Source organism: Protopterus annectens, chromosome 16.part0 (genome assembly GCF_019279795.1).
Source record: "Protopterus annectens isolate FY-2018-M chromosome 16.part0, PAN1.0, whole genome shotgun sequence".
Lineage (NCBI taxonomy): Eukaryota > Metazoa > Chordata > Ceratodontiformes > Protopteridae > Protopterus > Protopterus annectens.
In genome coordinates, this window is record NC_056750.1 from 518,827,012 (window position 1) to 518,854,787 (window position 27,776).

General features: G+C 41.7%; 1 protein-coding gene across 1 annotated transcript in view; it reads left to right on the plus strand.

The window, feature by feature from the left end:
• The window catches only part of SPTAN1 (spectrin alpha, non-erythrocytic 1), a gene marked incomplete in the record, with an annotated part of 2,849,969 nt that overhangs the window by 2,456,720 nt on the left and 365,473 nt on the right, over positions 1-27,776 (plus strand). Inside the window, 1 exon segment of the mRNA XM_044058813.1 lies at positions 25,052-25,248. Coding sequence (XP_043914748.1) covers positions 25,052-25,248 — 197 coding nt within the window.

Here is a 27,776-nt window from a genome sequence, read left to right on the forward strand (position 1 = left end):
TCCCTTCTTCTTAATGCCTGAATTTTTAAAATGCATATGTTCTTGACACAAAAGATCTTTCAGATTTTTATTTCTTTTAAAATAAATCTAGGTTGTGTCCCTACAACTCTACTTATATTCTCATCTGTTAAAAGAATTCTCCAGTTCTCTCTAATTATATAACATATACCACCTATATCATTACTGTATGTTAAACTTATTTTCAAACTTTCGTTAGCTTTTTGGACCTTTCCATTTACCTTATTAGGCCATTTTTTTCCTTTGTGTAACCATGGTTTTGCACTTTGTTTTCTATAGAGACTGCTGTTGTCCATTTCCTTTTTTAATAATTTTTTACTGTAACCTCGTGCTTGAAAATTGTTTTTTAGAGCCCAATTCCTGTATAAAGTAATTTTCATTCTTTGTTTATAAATATGTCAGACAGCTCTAGAACTGAGATCGTAGATCTTGCCAATGTCTTAAGGCCAGTAAGGCAGTCTCTGTCCTACAGTCTTGGATCAAACAGCCCAGACAAAAATAGATGTCTGCCAGCTTGCCCCAGGATGGGCTAAGTGGCCCCTCATCCTATCCCCATCTCAGGCTTCCTACCAGGATCTCATAAGACTGACCAATACATTTTTTTTTCATACCTTTATTAAATTACCATTTAAGACAGAGAAAATGTATTTTAACAGAAAAGAAAACTATATCACATTTTTCCATTTACATATACTATATATTACACATTGTTTTCTTTTTTGTTACTGTAAGTCCAGCATTACATGAATTGTTGAATTCCTGCCTTCCCTTAAACCTCACTCCTGATGATTATTTTGCATGTGTCGTTCCCATAACTTCCATTTATTTGTCTATAATCTCTTCCCTCCCTTTTCTAAAGATCGCTCTTCTAGTTGTTTTATCTCGTTTGTAATTTTTGATACTTCAAATACAGTTGGCTGCCTATAAAGCAATTACTAGAAAATGTAAATCAAAGTCTAAACCATCAGAATTAAACGTAATTAGCCCTTATATCTAGGCTTTTCAGATCCTGTGTTCCAGCTTAAAGGATTTACCTACTTAAAGCCATTTGCTCACCCTATATTTCTGATGGAGTATTCTGTAGGGAATTTTTAAAACCTGCCAACTCACACTCCCAAAACATATGCTTTGATGTTGTCCTCTTCATTTCATTAATCTGTGGAACTGACTGGCTGCTTTTTTTTTTTTTTTTTTTTTTTAACAGCTTGAGCTCCTCCCTCATACCCACAATGCCCCGCTTCCCCAGTGTACCTCAGATCTCATTTGCCACACTTGGTTTCAGCAGCGAGTTCGCTTGGGTCTAGCGCTTCCTCCATTTGTGCCGTTATTTGTTTTGGGGTTTTTTTTGAGAGTGCTGTTACCTTAGCCTTTTTTCTAAATTCCTGTTCTTTTAATTTTTTCTTCTGGTCTAAAGTTTCTTCCGTTTTAGTCTTCCTTTTCTTGTAATCATGCTTCTCTGAGACTAGTCGTCTAAAGGTGGGGGGAGGGCTTTCTCTTTCTACTTTCTCTTTACTATGTCTGAGCAGAAACCCCAGAGTTTTAAAAAATGCACTTCCAGTGGACGGAAGATTCCCCTGTCTGATGCCCACAGCGAGTGTGTTTATTGCTTGAGGCCTTCCCATCTTGAGACCCTTTGCACTATTTGTCAAGCCTTCCACCCCCGGGCTCTGGCAAACAGGAGGAGCAAGCTGGTGCTTAAGGGGTTGCGTCCTCCTTCCTGCAACTCACAGGTGCCGTTAACTTCAGGGGCTTAACCCGCTAGAGGGTTTGAGGAGACCTGGGAGAGCAAGAAGCACTCTCCCATGCGGTCCCCCTAGGAACCTGCTCAGAAGTCTCTGAAGTTGTTGGAACTAACTTGGTCATTGCTGAGCTCTGTTCCGACTTCTTCCCCTCTGCCCTGGTCACCCTCCATTGCCAAGTGGATGTTTTGTGTTTCACTGTTGCAGTCATTACATTTGGGTTATCTGCTTTGCAGTAGCCCTCAGTCGGCCTGATTAACAAAGTCTTTGGTCCTGCGTCGGTTGCTGTCCCTTCTTCCATGACGTCCGGTCGTCAGGGGTATAAAACATGCAGCTGACGCAGTTACATCAGTCTTTCTTGCCGTGCAGTGCCCGAAGCAGAAGCAGTTTGCAAGTGTCGGTCGGCCGACTCCTGAAATTTTCGTTTTCGAGTTTCAGAACCAAAGTCTTCAACTAAAGCTAAGTACCCCGTTGGGGAAACTTTTTCTTGCTCCTTACCGATGTCAGTAAAAGTTAATAATTGCATTACACGTGGAAAGCAAATACCTCACAAAAATTTTCATTCGTTCTGTATTTCTTGCCTAGGCCCTGACCACGACGTACCTTGCTGTAGGTTTTGTGCTTTATTTAATCAGCACACTATATGTCATCTGTATATCATCGCCTCTAAATGTTTTGGTTCTCGGTTTAATTATCCAGAAATGTCGTCGGTTAGCCATCCGACTATCGGGATTCCAAAAAAAACGTAAAGATAAAGACAGAGACAGGCCACCAAGGTCCAAAACTGCCGACGACACTTCTCCTAAGCCAGTCGCCAGTTCGCCGGTACTCAGTGAGGCGCTTTCACAGCCCCTGATACCCGCTACTTCTGACTCACAGGCCTCTACTGAGACCCATTTGGAGTCTGGTATACCGCGAGATGCTTCGATTGTGGAGCTTGTGGATGTCTCTACCTTGGATGGGTCCGGAGCCGCTGTGCAGGCACCGGCTTCTGAGGGTGTATTCAGGCCTATAGACTTGCATATTAAACCGATGCCTCCATCTTCATTTAGGCCAAAATTTCGAACCATGCCTAAGAAACAGACGCCCAGACCACATGCTCAGGCCTCTAGGCCTAAAAAAACAAATTATAAGAATGGCTGAAGATCTTATAACTTTAATCAGGGGAAGCTAACCTTCCCCTTCTAAGAGACCTAGGACTGAAGTGTATGAATCTTCTGACCAGGATGCTGATTTTTCTGATTCTTCTGATGGTCTGTATTTGCCCTTATCTACTTATGAGGATTCTGATGCAGAGGACTCTATTCCCTCTGCTTCCCCTCTAGAAGATTTTTCTTTTGGTGAGACCTTACATACTTTAAGGGAACATTTCCACTGGGAAAGCCAGGATTTTTCTGATTCATAGAAGAGGCTTAGGGATTTCTTACTGCTGCCTCAGCATAGGCCTTTAGCTATACCTCCTGTACTAGACATTGTTGATTGATGCCTTTTCAGAATCTAGTTTGGGCCCTGATTCTTTGCCTCCTGCTCCCAGAAAACCTGATAGATATTACAGTGTTCCGGATTCACACAAGTTCCTTTTTAAAAATCCTACTGCGGATCCAGAGACTATTTCACAGGGATCCAGGGGCATTAAGGCTTCTACTGCTAAAAATCCTACCCACTCTGATAGGGACTCCAGGGCACTGGATAGATGGGGTAAGAAGGTTTACACTTCTGCAGCCTTGGCCATTAGGCCTTTAAACTGCCAGTTTCATATTTTAAAGTATCAACAACATGTTATTGGATTGCTTAAACAGGAAATGATGTTGAATCCTGACTGTGCTGAACATAAAGAATTACAGGATTTAATGCCTTCTGCTGAACAGGTTAGAAAATATACTTTGCAATGTGGATTTGATTCATTAGAGGCCTCTTGCAGGGCTGCAGTTACTGGGTCTGTGCTCAGAAGGCATGCTTGGCTTAAGGAGCAGTCTTTGCCTGATCATGTTAAAGCTAAATTGTTAGATGTTCCCTTAAATCAGGACCGCCTGTTTGGGAACAAGGCTGAGGAAGTTCTTAAAAGGATAGAAGATAAAGCTAAATCTATGCAAACTGTCAAAGATTTCTTACAAGTTCAGCTTCCTAGATTTAGTAGGCACTGGCCCTCTAAGAATTGGTCCTTTCCGGCCCCTTCCAGGTCTTCTCAAGCCAAACCCAGACACAGCAGAAACCCCAGGTTTCGGTCCCAGGGAACACACAAGCCTAAGCAGTGGGGGGGTTTCCACTCCCAAATCTGGCAGTAGTAAGACTTCCCCCATTGAAAACTGTCTCAATGACTTGCTTTTAAAATTTCCAAGCACTTCCCAACTGAATGCTCCTTTAGGCGGAAAGATTGGTCTGCAGGCCAAAAACTGGGAACTTATTACCCAGGACAAATGGGTTTTAAATAGTGTCCCACAGATACAGATTTAACTTCCATACTTTACCAACTCCAAGCGGGTGGCCAGATCTACCACCAATTCAGTGGGCGGAGGCCCAAAATCAAGTACTCTCTCCCATAAACATGGAGGCTATTCATTTGGTACCAGAAGAGGAAAAGGGACAAGGTTTCTATTCGAGACTTTTCCTGGTACCCAGAAAAGGCAATACATGGCGTCCTATCCTGGACCTTTCTACTGTAAACACCTTCCTGGTGATTCCAAAATTCAAAATGCTGACGCATCACCAGTTGCTTCCTATGCTAGGCAAAGATGCATGGTTAGCAACACTAGAATCATCTGGCCTTTGTTCAAAGGGTACTGACTTGTTTGGTTACACCATAAAAGAAAAGAAATCACACCTGGTACCCTGTCAACAAATTACATTCCTGGGAGCAAGCTTGAATACAACTTCCCAGATGGCTTTCCGCATGCCAGAGGAACGGATTCATTTGACAACCTACTTCAAACAAGTGACCACACAAACCCAGCTATCTGCAAGGCAAATTCTGCAAGCCTTGAGGTTCATGGCCTCCTGCATTCTTCTAATTCCATATGCAAGGCTGCATATGAGGAAACTACAGTGGTATCTCAAAAGCATATGGTGTCAACATTCACAGGATCTGGAAGCAAAGATTCCAGTCATACCTTGCCTACGCCTAGAGTTCCTTTGGTGGGCAGAGGCCTGCCACCAAAACGGGAAGTACCATTCACACTACCTCCTGCCACCCAAACAGACGTATCAGACTATGCATGGGGGTGCTCACCTGGCAGGGCAGTGAATTCACGGCAAATGGAACCCAAGTCAAATGCACCTGCACATAAATCAGGAGGAAATGTTAGCTGTACAGAATGTACTGACAGCCTTCAAGGACCACATTTTTCCTGGATAACTAATGGTAAAGATGGACAACACCACTGTGATGTGGTACATAAACAAGCATGGGGGTACTCATTCTTACCCCCTCTGCAGACTAGCCATGGCATTGTAGAACACAGCCTTGACCTACCAAGTGAATCTACAAGCTCAATCCCTGCCAGGAAAACTAAATACACTGGCAGACGGTCTAAGAAATCTCATGGACCCACACGAGTGGAAACTGGAACCAAGGATTTTCAACATGTTGATAAGCAAATGGGGGAGCCCAGATGTAGACCTCTTTGTGCCCCCCCCCCCCCCGGAACCATCAATTGGACAAATTTTGCACAAGGATTCCCCACAAGCTAGCTTGGAAAGTGGATGCTCTACCCTTCAGCTGGAAAATGTTTATGCCTTTCCGCCTCTGCCTCTGCTCTCCAAAGTACTACTAAAGATCAAGCAGGACAAGCCAAGGACGATTTTAATTGCACCAGACTGGCCTCGCCAACACTGATACCCACTCTTGCACAGTGTGTCACACTTGGCTCCATGGCACCTGCTTCAGACTCCTTCCCTGTTGTCTCAGCAGGAGAATCTGATTCTGCACCCTCAGCTGCAAACCCTGAACCTAGCAGCCTGGCTAATTAGCTAATCTCTCCTTTACCATCCCTCAGTAAATCAGTGATGGATATCATTTTAGAGGCAAGGAGGCCCAGTACCAGAAAATCTTATGCTGCAAAATGGGAAAGATCTCAAGGAATGAACGCAGCAGTGCCCAATTTATCTCAGATTCTACAGTACTTGACTGAGATGCTTCATAAGGGCTTGTCCTTTTCCTCCATCAAAATTCATGTCTCAGCCATTTCAGCTCATTATAGAACGGGGCCTCCCCTCTTCTCTCACCCACTGCTCAAGCAGATCATCAGATGGGCCAAAAACTCAAGGCCACCCAGGAGAGCTCCAACTCCAGCATGCGATCTTAACTTTGTCTTGGAGAAACTCACTCTTCCTCCTTCCGATCCAGCTGCTACTGCAGATTTAAAATTTATTTCCTGGAAAACAGCTTTCCTTTTAGCTATCACTTCTGCAAGAAGGGTATCTGAATTACAGGCCCTTATGGCAGTGGAACCTTTCATCATCTTTCATGCGGACAGGGTGTCCCTCAGAACCAATCCCTCCTGCATGCCCAAGGTGGTATCCAGTGTGGCTCTTAATCAGTCTATTCATTTGCCTACCTTCTTTCCTAACCGACAGAACAAAGGGGAACGGATACTGCACTCTTTAGATGTGCACAGACAGCTTAGATTCTACTTGGACAGAACTAAACCTGAAAGGAAATCTGAACAACTGCTGGTGCCATTTTCAGCAAGGACAGAGGGGAAAGCCATTTCAAAACGAACCATTTCAAAATGGATAGGCCACTGCATTCTTTTCTGCTAGAAGCACCATGGAAAACCTATCCCACAGGGCATCAGACCCCATTCAACCAGGGCTGCATCTACCTCTACAGTCTTTCTCAGGGGCGTCCCTACTAGGGACATCCTAGAAGCTGCTACCTGGAGTTCTGTACATACTTTCACCAAGCATTATCATTTGCCAATTTTCTCTAAATCCAGAGCTGGTTTTGCCACTACAGGGTCTTATAGCTCGTCCTAATTCTAGTTAAATTCCTCCTCCCAACCTTAGCTTTGGGAATCTATCCAAATGTAATGACTCTGCAACAGTGAAACACGAAGAACATAGTACAGTTGTGTACACTTGCCATAAATGTAGATGTTCGAGTGTATTCACTGTTGCAGTCCCGGTTACCCTCCCTCCTGCCCCCTTTCCTCTTTTGGCTATACTTCTACTCTCACTTACTATGCTCAAAATGCTTTTTGGTGTATTTGCTTTTTTGTTGGAGGTATATCCTTATATTTATAGATTTAATTGCTTCCCATTAGGGGGGCACCTGACATCTGGGGCAAGACAAATTGATGTAATGGCATCAGCTGAATTTTTTATGCCCCTGACGACCTAACATCATGGAAGAAGAGACAGCAACCGACACAGGACCCAAGACTTTGTTAATCAGGCCGACTGAGCGCTACTGCAAAGCAGGTAACCGAAATGTAATGACTGCAACAATGAATACACTCGAACATCTACATTTATGGTAAGTGTACACAACTGTACTTTCTTCACCAGCTCCAACTGTGTCTGCTCAGGGGAGGTTCTCCAGATCTCGATCTTGCTCCCCCAGGAAATCTTAGAGACCCTCATCATCAGCTTCTCCCTGGGGCCTCTCCTCTAAGGACTTCAGCAGACTGATGAGGCAGTTCCTCGAGGCCCAGGTTCAGATGGGGCTTGTTCGTTCTGTCCACATCTGGATCCATGAGGGTTTCATCTTTCCAGCCTTTGGCTCCTTCTCCGATCTGCCCTTTGGTTTCAGACTCTTCAGTGCTGTTGGTCTCTGTTGCTGAGGTGTCAGAGCCGATAGAGTTGTCCTCTTTGCTTCCCACTACTTCTCCGACCCGCACGGCTCCATTGGCTTTAGTTCCGAGCATGTCTCAGTGCCATAGTGTCGTCAGTTTCAGGGGGGAGAACATCAAATCAAAAGCTTTCGGAGCATTGACTTTCCACAGCTCAGCTCTGCCTTCCCCTTTAGAGCAGGGGGCTTGAGCTGTCCGGGAGGTGTCAGCTGTGGTGGCTTTTGCTCCTGGGGGACAGCTTTCAGTGGCTCAAAGCTCTTCAGCTTTTGAAGTGGTGGAGAGGGTTCTTTCCCAGTCAGGGAAACCCATGGCACTTTCTGCCATGGTATCTCCCCCTCTTCATACTGGTCTGGTGCCTGAGGCCTCCAGTCTGCTCTGTGGACAGCCAGTCCCCCAAAGCTCCTACAGCCTCCTTGTGGCAGAACCCCAAGTGTCTTCCATTATCTCCTTGGAGCATCCCACTGAGGAGGTTTCCCAGAAGAAGCTGTGTAAAAGGAGACACATTGGTGTAGTGATAGTGAATAGTGATTGATTCCTCGAGGGAGTCAAAGTTGCGGAAGGAGAAGGGTCCACAAGGTCACCACCCAACGAAATTTCCTTTGGAGACATTTTAGAAATTCTTCACCAGAGAGTGGTTGGTCTGGCCAAAACCCTTCCCTGGAGGAATTTGTGTTATGGGAGGCTTTTGCGTCTGGCTCATGTGCTACTTCGTGTCCCTCCAGCTGACCCACTAGATTCAGCCGCTGTCTTCCAGAGCTTGAAAGGAACTGAACACAGTAGAGCCCATCCTGAAATGTGCGGACAAGATTCTAAGTGCCCCAACAGACAAGTTATTCTGGACCAAGGACATCTCTGTAGATGCCATGGTTGTTGCGGCAGTCACTAAGAAAGAGCTGGCCCAGGAGAGCTTCTCTGTCCACCCCCTAATAGAGAATCCTGGACGTTGGACAGACTTGGCAAAAGAATTTACACCTCTTCCACATTTACCTTGAAGGCGTTAAACAATTTGTCACATTTTACGAGGCCACAAAGGGACTTGGTAAAAGAAATTTATAGTTCTGCCCCAGGATCCATGTCCGCTGAGGAACAGAGGACTTTTTTCTCTGTCTGATTAGTGGCAGACATGATCTTCCGCAAATCCCCTTTCAGCAACAAAGGCAGCAGGTACTTTGCCTTGATCCTCAACGGCAGTCATCCAGGGATGCCCTTGTCCATGCTTGGCCCTCCCGGTCTTCTGTTTGCCTTTCCTCCTGTACCATTAATTCCCAAGTTCTTACAGAAAGTTTTCAGATTGCAGAGCAAAGTAATCTTCATTGCTCTCTTTTGGCCTTGACAAACCTGGTTCACCTTCCTTTGGTCTCATCTGGTTTGCCTCTGATGAGGTTGGATCCTGGTCCCAAATCTGCTCTCTCACCCATCAGGGCATCCCCATGTGGACATACAGGACCTGAAGCTAACTGCATGGTTTCTCCAATTCCGATGATGGCAAGATATATATCCCAGGCTTTCTTCCCCCGTTCGAGATATTTTGGTCTCATTCCATAGGGCTTCGACACATAAGATTTATAAAAGCAAGTAGAAAAGATTTTCCATTTGGGTTGAACAAAAATGGATAGATCCTTTTACAGCACCAGTTGCATCCGTTCTTGACTTTTTGGCTTCTCTTTTCAATGATGGAGCTAGTTATTCCACTGTCAGTCTATTTAGCAGCCATATCCAATTTTCACATTGGCTTGGATTCCTTACACCTTCCTTCTTCTTAGCTTTGTAAAGTATTCCTTAGGGTCACTTTCCTGCTTGTGCTTCCAGTGAAAGATTCTACTTCATCTTGGGATTTAACAATGATTTTGTGAGCCTTGGTCCACCCACCCTTCGAGCCTGCAGCTACTATGCATTTGAAATTCCTTTCCTGGAAATCTTTCTAGTAGCTGTTAACATCTACAAGAAGTATGTCTGAATTTCAAACCCTTTCTTCAAAATTTCCATATTTGATTTCTCACAAGTATAGAGTTACCCTGAGTACTAAATCTTTGTTTTTACCCAGGGTGGCAAAGGAGGGGAGCATTAATCATTCCATTAGTCTGCCAGTCTTTTTCCCAATTATCAGAACAAAGGTGAATATACCCTTTATTTTCTGGATGTTCATATGTCTTCGACACGTAAGATTTATAAAAGCAAGTGGAAAACCATTTAGGAACCCTGATCAGCTGTTTGTATCTTTTTCATTTGCAAAAAGAGGTAAATCTATTAACAAAGTCTCACTAGCAAGATGGTTGCAAGGCTGTATTACCTTATTTACTTTTCCAAAAACATTCCCTTACCAGAACGAATTAAGCCCCACTCCACAAGGTCCATGGCTACTTCTCAAGCATTTTGGTCTAGAGTTTCAGTTGAAGACATCTGCGCTGCATCTATTGGTTTAATCCCCACATATTTATTATGAATTACAAATTGGCCATCATATCCAGGAGTAGACGTGATTTTGGCTCTGCTGTTCTCTGGAATATCCTTCCATGAGGGCCACCCTGGATCATAGTAGCTGGGGGCTCTGTCCCACATGTTAATGAAATGAAGAGGACATCATCAGAATAAAAAAGTGTTTTACTATAATGTTCCATCTGTGTTGTCCTTCTTCATTTCCCTTAACCTTCCTGCTCCCCCATCCCCCCATCCAAGTGTTTGGGAAGCCTAGTTGAGGAATTGCTATTCCTTATGTTGAGCTCCTGATGATTGGTTATAGAGGTATATATTTTTTTGTATTGTAAATATGTTTGTGTTTTTTCCCTTTTTCTGGCAAACTCAATCTGCGGTACATTGGGGGAGTGGGGCATTGTGGGTATGAGGGAGGAGCTCAAGTCAGGAAGCTCAAGCTGCAAAAAAAGCATCCGGTTGGTTCCGAAGATTAGAACCAATACCCGCAGGTTAATGGAAATGAAGATGGACAACCCAGATGGACTGTTATGGTTAAGAACATAACTTCTTTTTCTTGTCGCACCTCCAACATTTCTTGTCGACCTGAAGAAAAATTCTTTGAAGTCTGCTTGTGATGTAAAAATACCTATGCAGGCACTTCCAGGCAAAGATCCTAAACCTTCAGGACTTTATTGCATACTTGGAAGCCGTACATACGTTCTTTTATGCTTTGCTTGTTAATTGCCTTTCCAGTCTGTCTTCCCAATCATTTCTAACTTCCTCTGATTAATTCTTATAGTTATGCAGTATTTTATATGCCCAGCTAATTATTCCTTTTTAACAGCAGCTTCTGCTCTAGATTCAACTGTAACTTTACCAGAGCAGGTCTTTCAGTTAAGACTCCCCTTTTCCTTTGCCTCAGATATTGGTCACTGATAGCGAAAGCAGTCCCACTTTATTACTTTTCCATCTCTACTTATTTGCTCTGAAACTGTTTATTTTTTTTCCAGAGTTTTCTCAGGTAAATTCCAGCTTTTCTGTATCCCTGCTTGCAGTCATCCCTGATCCCTGATGGCAAAATCTCCTTTCTCCATTCTCGTGTTGGCTTAGTTCTCAGAATACTGTATGAATATAGTATGCATTATGGTTATTCTTCTCTTTAAGGATCTGAATCAAAAATCCCACACTCTTTATTTCTTGGCCCTCTGCCCCCCACTTCATCAATCATTCCTTTCCATTTTGAATTGTAACCTCCTGCTTGTGTTACGTATATGAGCCTTAACAATATAGCTGTTAAACATCCCTTCAAGTCAGGTAATCCTAATCCACCTTATTCTACTGGAAGGATCATTTTATCCCACTTGACTGTTGCCCTCTTTCTTTCCCAGATAAATTCCTTTCACTCTTTATTAATTTATTGTCCTCAACTTCTCAGGCTGACGAAAATATACATCACTTGTATGTAAAACTAAAGGGATTAAACACATTTTCACTGCTTGTATTTTATCCATATCCATAAACAAGAGCTTCCAGTTTCTCAGTTTTTGTTTTATTTTTTGCTTAGTCTCTTCCCTCATATCATTGGATGCCAAAGATTACAAAGAAGCCTTTGTAATCCATACTCCTAAATACTTTATTTTATCGTGTCTCTATAAGTATGGGTATTGCTGAACCAATTTGTGTGTGTGGGTGCATAATTTATGGTTGTAGCCTTTGTTTTATCTTCATTAATTTTATGTCCAAAAAAAGACTTGAAACTGTCTCAAAATGTTCTACGTTACTGAGATTTTTTTTTCTGGATTTATCGGGTATAAAATAATATATATAAATAAAGCCAACTTTTCTTGATTACAATACCAGTTATATTCTTGAATTTCTGAGTCCCTTATTTTATTTGCCACTGGCTATAAATATAAAGCAAATAAAGGGGAATGTGGACATCCTGCCTAGTTTCTCCATTCAAGCACAACAGTAACAAGGCTATAATTATGGGAGATATCAACATTAACTGGCAGGATCTGATCGCTGACTCCCCTACTAATAGCATAAACCTCTGTGGTTATACCCAGCTAGTTACCAGGTATAATGCAGTGGAGGCATCTTGTAGGGTAGCAGCAATGGGGTCACTCTTAGAGACATGCCTGGTTTAAGGGCACAGCCCCTACCAGACCTTATTAATGCAGAGCTCTGTATTGTCCTACTGTAGAAAGATCTCTCTGCATCCTCTGGAAAAATGTTTAAAAGGCTGGAAGAAAATGGGAAGACTATGTAGTCTGTAAAAGTGTTATTTCATTCTGCTGCACCAAAATGAATCAATATTAATACAAAAAGCTGCCCTTTCTTCCTAAGACAGGAGAAAAGGTAAAATAGCAGAAGAGTATGCAAGGCCAAAGCAAAAGGTGTATTTTAGGGGCTCTCAAGGCTGAAATGCAGAGGGAGAACAGCGATAATTAATCTGTGTTGGTCTGTCACACAGCCTTCCCAATACCTCCTAGTCAGACCCTTCTCACACAGAAAAATTAGTCATTTAGGACCTCTGAAAACAGTGGGATGAAATGACACAAGACAAGTTGGTGGTTTAGATTTTAAGTTAGGAATGCAGACTACATTTCTTAAAAAGACTGGTATTCTTAGATTTTCTTCTAGTCTCAAAGGACCAAACACACACAGTCCAGCCCTGGCTACAAAATCTTTAATTGCAGGGAAGCATAGAGAAAGTTCTAAAAACAAAAGTAGGAGTGCATATGCATCTTAAAGAATGCCTGTGTGTGTCTATCCGTAGCCAGGGTGGATAAACATTTTCTCAGATTCAAAGAGTTAAGGGGGGGTGCACTTTGCCTATACCCTGATATCAATAGGGAAGGCGGTCTCTAACCTGCAGTCCAAATGAATTCTTAACTTTTCCCATTATATTATCTTTTTCTGTCTAATTATTTGCTCCCAGTACCTTGGTTCCTTTGCCAGTTTTCTCCAGTAAATGTCAGCGCTCCTGTGCTTGTTGTTTGTTCCCCTAATTGCAGTCATCTCAATAGTCAGTCTCATTTCTCCATTCCCATGCTGACTTAGTTCTTAGAATATTTTATACTACTTTATGGAATATATTCTGTATGGTGGTGGTTTTCTTTAAGGATCTGCATCCAAAATCCCGGTCTCTCCTTATTTCTTGAGCTTCCCCTCAGTTTCATCTTCATCCCTTTCCGCTTTGGATTATAGCTTTCTTGTTGTGCACAGAAGCCTTAACTATGTAGTTGTGAAGTACCCTTTCAGATTAAGTAATCCCCAAACTACTTTGTTCTTTTAGAAGGAACAGCTTATTCCACTTGATTCTTGCCCTGTTTTCATCACAGATAAAATCCTTCAACTCTTTATTAACTGCTATCTACAACTACTCCTGTGGTTGATAAAAATATGCCTGACCTGTGTATAAAACTAAAGAGATTAAACACATTTCCACTGCTCATATCTTGCTATCCTTGTCCATAAAACAGAGCTTCCAGTTTTTCAGTTTTCATATTCTTTTTAGTCTCTTCCCACATATCCTTGGCTGCCATAACAGAATTCTTTAATCCATACTCCTAAGTACTTTATTTTACCATTTTGTGTGTAGGTACATAGTTTACAGCTGTTGCCTTTGTTTTATCTTCATTAATGTTGTATCCCAAAAAGATGTGAAACTGTTTCAGAATATTCCACAACACTGAAATGTTCTTTTCTGATTTTAATAGGTATAAAATATCTGCAAAGTGAACTTATCTTGACTATCATATAAATTATATCCTTGAATGTCTGAGTCCCTTGATAGCCTTTCTTGAGTTCTCTGCTCAAACAGAACTATCAATGAGGAACCTCCACACACTTTAATTTTACAGTTCACCGCACTGTTTTGTCGTCTCCTGTTTCACAGATGCTCTGCCTTTTACTTAATTTTTTTCTTATTTATTGTAGACACTTCACCTACCAGTTTCCATTTGCCCTTTGTTTTGTGCTGTTAACCAATTTCAGTTAATTTACAGTAGAGTTTTGCTGCCTTAAACTGTTCTCTACACTGTATGACCCTTGTCTTGTTATCCTAGTATTAATATCCTTTGTGCAGAGATGGACATGCCATGTTAGTTGTCAAGAAGTTAGGATTTTGGCAGCCTTAATGAGGACAGCGATAAAGGTCCTGACTTGAACCCTCTTGCACCATCTAAGCTGGTACCACTGCAGTTCTTGTACCATTTGTGCACCTGTGGATGTGGGTATTGCAGCAGGCTGTGAGTTATCTGTGGCTGCAGAGTAGTCACACAAGCCTTACAGTGCTGGGCAGTACATACTGACCTGTTGACCTCAAGGAGGGATTTCCCTTTCCTGTAGCTGAACTCATGAAATGGATCTTTTCAGTGGATGGGGGTAGAGAATAGGGTATGACCTCTCCAAAAGCCATTTGATATTCTAGACAAGACCATGAAGACCTGTAGGGAAAGCTTGTTCATGGGCCTATTCTTATCTGTTCCAACAATGTAAGTGTCTGTCTTGTGGTACCTAAACATTCAAGAGGGAGTACTGCTGTACATCATGTGCAGAGAGCCATTTTGAGTCTGACATTGGACCATAGTCAATGACATTACTGTGTCAACAGTTAATATTGCGTCGGTAGTGACCATGCTTTCAATTCTGAGACACTTGATTCATTCTTTTCCTGGAGTCAAGAATATGGTTATCTTGCCTAATCAGACTTTTCCAGGAGTATAGTATTCCAGAGAATAAACAAAGAAGTAGTCCAAAAGTGCCACATGAAACCAAAACCTTGAACAAGGCACAAACAGAAACCACCAACACACACTATTCCAAGGCAGAGGCTCAAAAATACGTTAATGTTATTCCAAATTATATTTTTGTCATAGGAAATGACGTCATCAGATAAGAACACTCACAGAAAGAACCTCCTAAATACCTAATTTAAAAACTAACCAAAATCTGTTCAAAATAATTAAATTAAGCACGATTAAACCACGTAAGTATATATTCTGTTGCAATAAAATACATAAAAATAGTTTATCTACCAAAGGTAAAATGTTAGTCTCTTGTTTAACTGATCAGCATTAGTATAAAAATAATTTATAAAACATGGAAAAGTCATACTTAAATACATTTGTTAATAACCCAAACATACTGTATATAATGTGCAAGTGTAAGGGAAATGGCAAAGACAGTAGTTTGTCCCCATCTACTTGCAAAAACAAAATATTACAATTTGGCTGTTCTAATTTTTAGTACTGGAGCTATAGAAACAGTATCATTCATACCAGGCCATTTATTAGCTTCCAGTACTAATTGCCAAAACATTTCCCTATATTCATTATTGAGTTCCCAGTGTGCACCCCCTCATATCCCTAGTTACCACATCTAAAATGAAAATAGAAAATGATGAATTGCTGCAATTGATGCTGTGTTTGTATAAAGCATTACTACTATTCTGGTTCTTAATGTCATACAAATGTTCATAAATTCTTCTTTGTAGCTTTCTTTCTGTTTTTCCCACAAAAATTCCCATACACCCTTTGCATAATACTAAATACACCACTCCACTTGTCTCGCATGTAGAATATTCCTTAATGTCTAATATTCTGTCTCTTGCTAATAAATGTACCTATTACCATTGAATATATATGGGCATTGAGAACAATGCCCCCACTTGTAGGTACTCTTCTTATTATGTCCATAGGGGTAAATTGTCCCAGCTCTCTTTTCAATAATGTTTTTGATATTGGAACCATTTCTAAAAACACACTTCAGAGGGACATCAAAAATATCCAAGTCGGATATGGCCTCGAATATACTCCATTCCCTTGTTACTGTTTTTAAAATGACTCCCGCATCACCACTATAATTAGTCACAAAGGCACATTCAGACTTGGCATTATTATCAGTCTACCTATATATTATGTCAGCCTGTCCCAGTATGGGTGCAAACCTATCTGTATGACCCATAGTAACTTCCGCCCTAACTTCCTTAAGTAAATCGGGGGGAGTACCCTCTTACCATCAACATCTTCTCCAGTAGTTCGTATTCTCTTGACAAAATCATCCTCTTCCGAGGACATCCTGCTCCCTCTCACAAATTGCCCTTTCACCAAGCTTCTTTTTTGACTGTAAGGCTGTGACCTGGTGAAGACCAATTATGAGGTGGAGTAGGTATCCTTCCTGAATACAGTAGATTTAAATTCCCCCCTATTCTTATGTGTAGTTATCTAAATAATTCATGCAGTCATATTGGATAATATAAGTAAATTTAAGAAAATTAGTTGTCTGAGATATAATTATAAAATTCCAAAAATGTTTCTAGGGAGGCTCTCCATAACAAATTTCTAGGTAACGCTTGTATAATTTCCAACATTCTGTATACCTAGAATTAAAAACAGACAGTATGATGTTGGCATAAGTAGGTGGGGGGTGGAAGAAAAAAGATCTAGTATATCGATGGTAATGAAAATCAAACCCTCTTCATGTAGTTCAGGTTTTATCTGTTTTAGTAAATCCCAAGAATCCATTAAATTATTAATACATCCAAAAATGCAGAAATGCTCCTGAATAACCACAAAAAATAAAAAAAAAACAGACTGGAAGATGCAGGAAAAGCAGAATGAAATCCACACAATGTTAGTGTAATAAAACTTAATCCACGCTTTCATAAGCAAACTTCTTCAGAATAAAATGTACATATTCAACACCACTTTTAAAAACAGTTTTAAAATACTTCACCAGTGAACTCATTTTTCCACTTAAACAATTACACAATTAATCAATAAAATTTCTGAACTCAGGAAATTATTTCCTTATATAGACTCTACGATCTTTCAAAAAACATTTAATGTTGACAGCATCATTTATAGGGCGGCCACGGTGGTGCAGTGGTTAGCATTGTCACCTCACAGCAAGAGGTTCTCTGGTTCGATCCTCAGCTGGGGTGCCTTCTGTGCGGAGTCTGCATGTCCTCCCTGTGGTCGCGTGGGTTTCCTCCGGGTGCTCCGGTTTCCTCCCACATCCCAAAGACATGCTGCAGGTGGATTGGACACTCTAAATTGGCCCTAGGTGTGAGTGCGTGTGTGTTTGCCTTCTGTGGAAGGTTGGGCGCCGGGCTGGCAACTCGACACTGTAAAACTCCACTGCCAATCATGAGCGGACAGGTGATCCGCTGTGGCGACCCCTAACCGGGAAAAGCCGAAAGAAGAAGAAGTTGACAGCATCATTTATACCAGGTTTTTTTTGTCTGCATTAAGTCTAATCTGCCATAAAGCCTCCTTTTGTTCAAGATTTGTTTTGAAATTGCCACCTCCGAAGTCATGAATTCCTTGTTCAATGCACAGAAAACAAAAATGTATTATATGTAGGACAGATGGTAGTATGCTTATAAAAAGCATTTGTCTTATCTTGTTTTCTAATGTTGTAGTAATGTTGTTTTATTTTAGTGCATAGGGCTCTTGTAGTCATACCAATGTAGAATACATTACAATGTGCGCACATACCAATGTACACAACTCCTTTACTCTTACAGTTAAAATATCCTGGAACTCTCAAAGTATAAGGTAAGTGTTCTAAGTTAACTAAGGGACCTTCAGAAATATATCTGCATATGTTACAATTCCCACACTTGTACATGCCCCATTTTTTTTCTGTGTACTGTTGGGACAACATCGCACTTTATTTCTCTCTTTCAAAAATATTTTTCAAATTGTTTTGATTTTTATATACAAACCTCGGTTGGGTCCCTACAATAGATGGTAAATTTTTATTTCCCTCTAGAATTTTCCAGCTGTCAGAAATAATATTTCTGATAATACTACAGATCATAGAATCTATATAAAGAAGTAACTTTCTGAGTTCAGAAATTTTATTGATTAATTGTGTAATTGTTTAAGTGGGAAAATGAGTTCATTCGTGAAGTATTTTAAAATTATTTTTAAAAGTGATGTTCAATATTTACATTTTATTCTGAAGAAGTTTTGTTATGAAAGCGTGGATTAAAAGTTTTATTACGCTAACGTCGTATGGATTTCACTCTTTTTCCTGCATCTTCCAGTCTGTTTTTTTCTATTCATACATCCGTTGGACAGTGGTTTCAATTTTACTTCTAAAGAACTAAGGGTGCAGTAACAGAACCTTCAGCTGCTCTGATAGGCCTTAAAGGTGGCTCTGCTGGGTTCTTATGTATTTTGGGGATTCCAAATATGGGGATTTTAGGTTTATCATTGTGTAAAAATTTAAACAAACTCAAATCTATAGTACCCTCCAGCAATAAATCATTGAGTGGTAAAAAGATTTTTTATAAGCTATATTTACTTCATTTAAAGAAACTCTAGAATATTTCTTTCCATCATTTTAGATTCATATATCAATGTGTTGGTAGACTGTAACCCCACCTTTATCAGGGGCCATTACCCTTAAATTTTTATTATTCCTAAGTTCATCCAATAATACTCTTTATTCCCTAGTTAGATTAGAAACAATTTTATGATTGGCAACCACCTTCCTTAATTCATATTCTAGTACATTCTCAACAGGGGATGCAAAGGAGGGCTGTACGTACTCCTGATTAATACAGTATCATTAGGCAGCACATTTTTTATTAAGTTCCAGGTTTTTTTCCTAATAATTTTAAATCAATAATTACCCTATTAATTTCAGAGAATAACCTTTACCACTAGAAAGAATGCAGTTATCCTGTTCTGCTTCATTCACTAGGTTTGGCAGAAGGTAGTGGCTAGTGGCAGACATCTTCTCTCTATCATGATAAGGAGGAGAGAACTTTTGACAGATTTAGCTAAAAGGTTTATACTTCTGCCACCTTGGCTATGAGAGCTCTCAATTGTGAGTTTTATCTGGTTAAGTACTAGCAAACTCTACTGGATCAAATGAAATAAAAACTGGGGGTGGAGGTGGAAGAAAGGGCTCCCTGCAAAGAATTGCTGGACATTTGCATCTCTCTCTCTCTCAAGTTGGAATGCATTCTTTACATTGTGGCTTTGATGCTTTGGAATCAAACAGGGCAGCTGACTCAGGGTCTCTTATCTGCAAATTCACTTGGTTAAGCGAACAATCCCTTCCAAAGCATGTTAAGTCTGATTCTGGTTGCTCCTTTAGAGAAAGAATTTTACTTGGGCCCAAGGCCAAAGCTGTCATCAAAAAGCTAGAGGAAAAGGCTAAATATGTGTAGCAAGGACTTTTCTGCAGGTTCAGCTACCCAGGTTTAGCAGAAACCATCCCACTAAGGCTTGGTCTTTTCCTTCCTCTCTGCATAGACAGAGGTAGAAGGGTCAGAAGGGACAGACTATTGTACCCAGTCGTTCGTGTCTTACATACAGAGAAACACAAAGTCATAAAATACCAGGATTTGTAGGCAGAAATGAGGGCAGTGTAGAAGGAAGATACACAGTTCCAGTAGTAATAACAGCAGTGAAGCTCACAAAAAAGAATTTACAGTTGTATTTAGATATGCTCCTGATACACGTAACTCTCCATGAATTGCAGGAGGGGTCAGTTCTGAGCACATTACGGGTGCTGCGAAGAATGCTTTTTGCTAACATCAAAGATTGAAATAATACTGATTTCACAAACTTTACTCATACTTTGACTTAGGAATGAGGGGGTGGGGGGGGTCCATTCCTGTCATGGTATTAGAAACCCAAAATGTTTGGTGAATTTACACCAAAGAATACGCTTACTTCTAGGCCTATTGGACCTTGATCCCAGATGCACAGCAGGGAGCAACTATGACTCCACTAGTCCAGTTGATTTCACAGGTAAATCACAGCAGCCAACAGCTCAGATGATGAGCAGAATGGTCCCATTCCTTTTCCCTGTTCCTCAAGTCCCACCTCAACCATTCCACCTCCCCACCCTCCAAATCTTCTTGTCCCTTCTGCAAAACTAGGGCTGAGGCTTTTTTTTTTTTTCTTTTATCACAAATGGACCAAAATTGCCCAGGACAAAATGGGTGCTAAACAATAAGTTACAAACTATCTGTCTCTCCTCGACCAGAGATTGCAGGCATTCTTTCTGCACCCCCCCCCCCCCCCCGACAGAGTTCCAGAATTTATAGCTGAAGTAGGTTGCTTTTGCAGCAAGGCTCTATAGGAAAGATACCCCACATACACATGTCCCAAGAAAGGGGGAAAGGGTATTTTTACAGACTTTCTTGTTCCAAGAGAACTTGGAGACTCATCCTAAAGCTTTCCAGATTAAATGGATCCCTACTAGTCCCCAAGTTCAAAATGCTAACCCTACAAAAGCTCCTACCTATGTTAACTCCTCAATCATTCATTGTAACTTTGGATCTAAACGATTACCTACACATTCCTTCTGTAAAGTCCCACAGGAAGCACATTTGTTTTAATGCAGGTGGAAATCATTATCAGTTATCTGCTTGTGCCCCTTTGGCTTATATACTGCACACAGAATAGTCACCAAATGCCATACTCCAGTAATCGCCTACTGCAGGACTAGAGACATCCAAATATATCCCTACCTAGACAACTGCCTGATGCGAGCATATTCTGTGGAGGAATTCCTTTTCACCCTATGTTTTGTAAACATTTTTTTTCAGCCTAGGATTCATCTTAAATCTAAAAAAGTCCAACTTCACTCAGTCTTGAAAGCTTGCCTTTTTTGGGGCTTTGTTGGACACAGACCTTCAGACCGCTTTCCTACCAGGGGAAGTGAATCAGCTTCCTGACACAGTACTACTACTCTTGTCTTCCCCTTTCAGGAATTGTAGCAGTGTAGATCCTGAGAGTATTGGATTACATGGCTTCGTGTATTCTAATAATTCCTCAAGCGAGACTGAAGAAGATTCAGTGGTACTGCAAGAATGTGTAGTACTAACACAGTCAGTCCCTCAACCAACAAATTCAACTCCTTTGCTGTATAAAAAGAGAACTGTAGTGGTGGATCTGTGCTTGCTAATAAATGTAGGGATACCCTTCAGGATCTCTCACCCAAACCAGGAGATCCAATGTTGTCTTCCACCTTAAAAGTGTCCCTGTTGCTCTTGTGGCTCCTTTTCTTATAAGTAGTTTACATAGGATTATTTTTTTTCTTCTAAATAGTGTGTTAAGTGTAGACTCGGTCAGTGTTTTTTTTCCAGTAGAGTTGGTTGTGATGGATCTGAAGGGTTTCAAAAATGCATTCAAGCTACCCTCACAGGATGCACACTATAAGCACGTTTGTCTGCCCACCTGAATTCTTCATGTGTGATCTTTATGCATCCCTCCCATTCTTCTCACCCCCAGGGTGCTTCTTAAAATCACCGCGGGAGGAAGAGCCAAAAGGTCTCAATAGCTCCTTCTTGGTCAAGGCAACATTGATTCCATCTCAACAACCTAAGCTGGGAAAAACCATGGTTGCTTCCTCAAAAGGTGGACCTTTTGACAAAGAGTTAGAGATCCATCATAGACCCCCAGTCTCAGCACCTTGAGATTGACAGCTTGGCTAATATATTGATTGATGTCCTTCAAGGATGCATCTGCAGTCATAACATATGGGTTGTCCTGCCTCAGGCAGCCCTTCGGTTGGCCGGATTCCAAAGTCTGGGTCTGGCCTCGGCTGATGTCGCATCTTCCCCGACGTCAGAGCTGCTGGGGTATAAAGGCATCAGCCGACGCCATTTTCCTCAGGTCAGGGACATGCTAGCAGTCTTAAAGAAAGCTAAGAATCCAAGTACTAGAAAATCTTTTGTTAAAATTGAAAAGGTTTTCAGTCTGATGTCAGCAACAGTGCATCATTTCAAGGTCAGCAGAGATCTACCATGTACTAACCTACCATGCACACTTAATGAAGTCTGGTTTGCCCTACTCTTCCATTAAGATTCACTCTTCTGCCAGTTCTACCTCTGTAGCCGCCTCCTTTTTTCTCAGCATCTTATGAAGCAGCTCTTTAAAGGTATTATTCAACCCAGGCTACCCAGAAGAGCTCCCTCTCCCCTTGGGACCTTAGTTTTGTGCTGGAAAAACAACACCCTTTGAGCCTGCAGCAAAAGTTGGTATAACATTTCTTTCTTAGAAAACAGTGTTGCCCCTACAAGATAGGTCCTAGAGCTGTAAGCCCTTGTATACTGAGCTTTTTCGTATTTTTCACTAGGACAGAGTTACTCTTGGGACTAAAAGTTTCATGCCCAAGATGGTTTCAGAACTTTATTTAAACCATTTCATAGCACCTTTGTGCCTTCCTTAACTCTCAAAATCATGGAGAATGGATCGTACACACACATAGCGTTCACAGGCAACTCCGGTTTTATCTGGACAGGATCAAGTCATTCATTCAAAGAGCAAAATGGAAAATCATGTCAGCAAACACATTTCCAAAACAGAGTTCTAGCTGTATTACTTTTTGCTACTAAAATCATTGAATATATTGGATCTCATTCTACATGAGCTACAGTTACTATTACTATTGCATTCCTTAGAGGGGTTCCCACCAGAGAGATCTTGAAGGACATTACCTGGCCCTCTATCCACACCTCTACCAAATATTGCAACCTTCCCATTTTTCCAGAACATTGTTTTGCCTCTGCAGTCTTGCTGGTTTCTAACCTCTACCTTAAATTGCTTTTGCAACCTTCCCTTTTCTGGTTTTGGGACTCTTCCCATTTTATTACTGCAACACCATAAACATAGTATATTTCTGTGTGCTTACCATAAATGTAAATATTCCTTTATCTTCACTGTTCGCTCCCCTCTGTCATCCTTTGAGATTGGAGTGGGCACTTCTTCCCTATCCCCTTCCTTTCCTTTTCCACCCCTTCTTTTCCATTAGATCTTTAGGGACTCTGTCTTTTCGGTATACTGGGAACTTTTCGGTGCCCTGTACCTAGGGCCTGGAGCTCAGTTCTGAGGTTTCCATCACGGGAGAAGCAAGACTTTTGTAAGATGACATTGGCTGATAATCCTTCTGCCCAGAAGTCCTCATGTCTGGTACAGGGCATCCACCAGCCCAGGAGGAAGGATTCAGATCTCTGGTATTTGGGCAAGCCAAGGGCTACCACGGGAAAAATAATACATATTGTTATTTCTGCAGCAGGGAAGGCACTCAGACATCTACATTTATATTAAGTAGATACAAATGTACTCTCTGGATGGTGACATCATAGATGTTTATATGTTTACTGCTACAGGACACACGAATATTTCTGGACATGATAGGTGCCTCCTGGCACATTAATGTTAGTGATCCATACAGAAGGTTCCTTTAATTTGCTCTGGTTGGACACCAGTTTCACTGTATGCTACCTTTTGGACTACCTCCTCACCCAGAATTTTTATCAAGATGTTAGATTTGGTATCTGAAATGTTTCAGGAGAAGGAAATTCTCTTATGTGAATGACTGGCTCATGATTGTCAAATCAGCCCCCCCCCCCCCCCCCCCCCCGGGGAATCTGTCTTTTAAGTGGCAGACTCATTTCCACTGTCTGTGGGGGTACCCATAAATTGAGATAAGTCCTTTGTGATCCCATTTTATTGGTTTGTCGTCTTTGCTAGAGAGCTGGACATTTCTGTGATTTGTGACCAAAGTTGGGGCTTGCCTTGCAAGAAGTGGATAGAGTTACAGCCCTGACTGCTTCCTAGTTAATCCTCTTGATGGCTTATACAGGAGAGGATGGACATCCCCATCCTGGGGGAGAAAAGTGGAACCAGATGCGCATCATGTTGGTTTCCTTTGAAGAAGGACTGGAATGTATGTGAGACCAGGGGATGGGCATTAGACTGATGATGGTAGCCTTTGGTTTGGGCATGCAGGAGCATGTAACCATATAGGGAGGTATTATGCTTTTACGAAGTGATAAGGATTGTTCATCCCTCCACCCAGGTGTTGGGGTAAGGTTCGACTACTGCTGACATGCTCAGTTGTAGGTATGCTTGAGAGGATTTAAAAATTCCTGATATCCATCTGTATGGTAGTACCCTTGCCATAGTGGATGTGAAGGTGAGTACCCACCACCAGGGAATAAATGGGCTCCAGTGTAGTAGAAACTGGTGTTATGATAAGGAGACAGATGAGGGAAAAAATCCTGCTCACAAATAGGGCTGGAGACTCTGTAAACTTGTCAGGCTAGATGAGTACACAGTGGCATGCCCAAGCCCAGATTTTTTTCTTTGCACTTTCTGGGCTTCATGGTAGTCTTGGCTTTAATTATGCTTTATTGCATACCTGAGGTTATGAGTGTTGCAGTGGCTTGTGGGTTGTCATTGGCTTACAGAATCATCTTTTAACAATTGACTTTCTGCAGTCATACTTCTGTCATTGAGCCTTCTAGCAGTGGACAGTCAGCACTCCAGCATAGGGCTATCAGGCCAAGGACTAGCAGGCCATGGTTGTGTTGTTTGTTGTGGCCTGATCTTTTTTTTGCCATAAAATTTCTTATCTCCTTTTTGGCTTGGTTAGACTTTATTACACATGAGGAGCGGCAGCTTTGGTTGCTTGTTTTGGTTTGGCAAGATCTATATTGTAGCTGTCTGGTAATATCCCCTTTTACCAGATATGTTAGCCTGGATGTTTTGTTTAGGTTAGAGCTTTCTTTGGAAGGGAAAAAAAAAAACTGTGTAAGGATAGATGGGAAATGGCCTGAATTAAAGATTTTTGAGAAACCTTTGAGTCTTACTAAATACAAAATTGTAGGAAGAATGAGCACTTGGTGAGAAAAAAACGACCTGAGTGAATTGCCTTTGTACTTCTAAAGATAACAGTGCAGTTTAAGAACCATGTTGAGAGAGAGAAAGGTAAAGCAGAAAGTGAATGTCCCCAAGCATTCCACCCAGTGAGAAAGATCAGCCATTAAGGTAGGTATTTGCATACTACCTTTAACTTCTAAAAGTACTGCAATATATTTAATGTTTCTGTAGTGGATGGTAGAGTCCCCATGAAAGGAAGTTTCCATAACTTGTCTTGTGTAGTGGATTAACCTAATGAACACTGTACATTGAAAAATAACAATATTTCTATTTTTGTAGTGTTTTTCAGTTGGTTCTTTTAGTAAATTATAACTGTACCGTAAATATTTTCAGACTAGGAAGAGGTTTGTCACGTTTGTCACTGTGTTCACTTTTAATTTTTATGCAGAGGAAGCATCAAGAGATTCGGGCAATGAGGAGCCAACTTAAAAAGATAGAAGATCTTGGTGCTGCCATGGAGGAGGCCCTGATCTTGGACAACAAATACACAGAGCATAGCACTGTGGGCTTAGCCCAGCAGTGGGATCAGCTTGATCAGCTAGGGATGAGAATGCAGCACAATCTTGAGCAACAGATACAAGCCAGGTAAAGAAATAGAGGAAGATGCTGGAACTAAGCAATCTCCAAGTAAACTTTCCTAGTTCTTTTTGTTCTGTAGTGAAAGGTGTAACATGTTAAGTTGCTTTGGCAGTTGGAAATTTTGTCCAAATGTTTCATTGGTATAGTGTGGCCACTCGTCATTGTTCTGATGATTTTCAGAGACATGTGATGTTCAAGAATAAGTTGCATTAATTCCTGCTTGTTAGGTAAGCCTGCGTATAACATCAGGGATTTTTTTATCACTGAATTTACCTTCCTTTAAAAAAAAAAAAAAAAATCATATGTTTTGGTGCTTGAGGGGCAAGCGCCATATGCTTACACATGCCACAAAGACACACACAGCACTAGGAGAGCATTGTTTACCCTTGAGCGTCCCCTTATTTTCCTTTGCTTATAAAGCTTGAAAGCTTCTATATTTGTTGCATAAAGTGGTGAAGAATAAAAAGAAGTTATGTACTCACCGTAACGTTCCATCTGAGTTGTTGCTCTTGGTCTTCAACCTGTGGGACACTGATCCGGGATGGATTCAACTCGGTCGCATTTCTCCAGCATCAGATCTGAGCTCCAAGCTCCTTCCGTACCCATAATGCCCCTGTCTCCTTCCTCACTTCAGATAGAGTTTGCTGCCCACCATAGCAACCCAACCTTACACAATGTCTTGCCCCTTGACAGAATAACCAGATAGTATCATAAGAAATGACCATTTATGCCAAAGAAAGGTCCATGTCTTTTCCATCCAGACCACCACACTGCCCATGTAAGGCAGGGTGAAGGAGGGGAGGGAAGGTTGAAGACCAGTGAAGAGCATGATGGAATGTTATAGTGAGTACTTAACTTCTTTATCTGAAGTTGTTGTCTTCATTTGCTCTTCAGCCTGTGGGACAGAGTTCCCAGCTACCAAACACCTGGGAGGCCCTCATGGAAGGATATTCCGTAACACAGCGGAGCCAAAGGATGCCCTACTTCTGGAGAAACAATCCAGCTTGTAATGGGAAATTAAAGTATGTGAACATGCCCAGGTAGCCACAGAGCAAATGTCATCCAAGGAAACTGAACCAAAAGGCGGCAGAAGTAGCGATAGACCTAGTAGAATGCACCTTAACTTGACCTGGCGGAGACGCTCCTTTGGCTGAATATGCCAAGAATATACACTGAGAAATCCAACTATCGGTGGTGACCTTTGATACAGGTTTCCCTAAAAAGGGCTTAGAATAGGAAATGAAAAGTTTTTACTCTCCCTTATTCTGAAAGTACAGAAAGAAGACAGGGAGGTTGATAACCTGGTTTATGATTGACTCTGAGGTCACTTTAGGTAGAAAGAAAGGATTAGTGCGCAAAGATACCCTGTCTTTATGGAGGATCATGTATGGGGGCTTACTTGATAAGGCCTGCAGCTCCGACACTCTTTTAGCTGAAGTAATAGCGATCAGAAAGGTGGTCTTCCAAGACAGGAACTGTAGATCTACTGAAGCAGCGGGTTCAAAGGGGGAAGAAACCAAGACTTGAAGGGCCAAAGTAAGGTCCCAAGGCGGCGTAGGGTCCTTGTTCGGTGACCTAAGAAGAAAGTACCCTTCAAGAAGGCTTTACAGAGCTTAGAAGATGCTACAGAAGCTGACTTATCCTCTGTGGAAATTAGAAATAGCCGCCAGCTGAACTTTAACCATAGAGAAGCTGGCACCCTGTTGAAAAATGCCAGCCAGAAAATCCAAGATAACAGGAATCGGAGCATTGAAGGCATCCAAATCCTGTTGAGATGCCCAAATTGAGAAACTCTTCCACTTACTCGAGTAAACCTTCCTCGTGGAAGCTCTATGAACTGCTATCAAAATCTTCTTAACCACAGAAGATAGCCTGGGAGTCCTAACTGTCTTGGGAACTGGAGCAGCCAAGCAGTGAGCTTCAGACTGGCTAGATCTGGATGTGGAATCCCTGAGGGAACCGGATCCAACATCCAGGGAGGACACACTACAGGAGACCACAGAGAAGGGAACCATACCTAGCGAGGCCAGAAAGGGGCAATGAGGATGACTGTGCTCCCCAGCCATTGTGCTTTCTGAATGAGTTTTGGTATTGGGGAAATGTAGAATAAGCATAGAGAAGACTGGAGGGCCAAGCATAAACTAGAGCGTCTCTGGGGAAGTCCCCCCCCGGAGGGTGGTTCAGAACGAAACACTCACTGCACTTCACATTGTAAGGAGAGGCAAAGAGATCACAGCAAGGCTAACCCCACTTTAGAAAGACCACTCGTAAGGCATCAGAATAGACCTGCTGAGCCTGTCCACTAGAATGTTGAACCTCCCTGGAATGTGCATTGCCACCAGAAAACGGCTGGTGGAGATCACCCTCTCTCACGGCTTCGTGGCAGAGGGGATAAGACCTGGGTATACCAGACTACCAACATATTGTCTGGATGGCAATCATCCCTAGGGAAAGATGGGTGTGAACAACTTGCAACGCCAGTAGCACCGCTGTCATCTCCAGGACGTTGATATGCAGCTGGGTCTCCAGGGAAG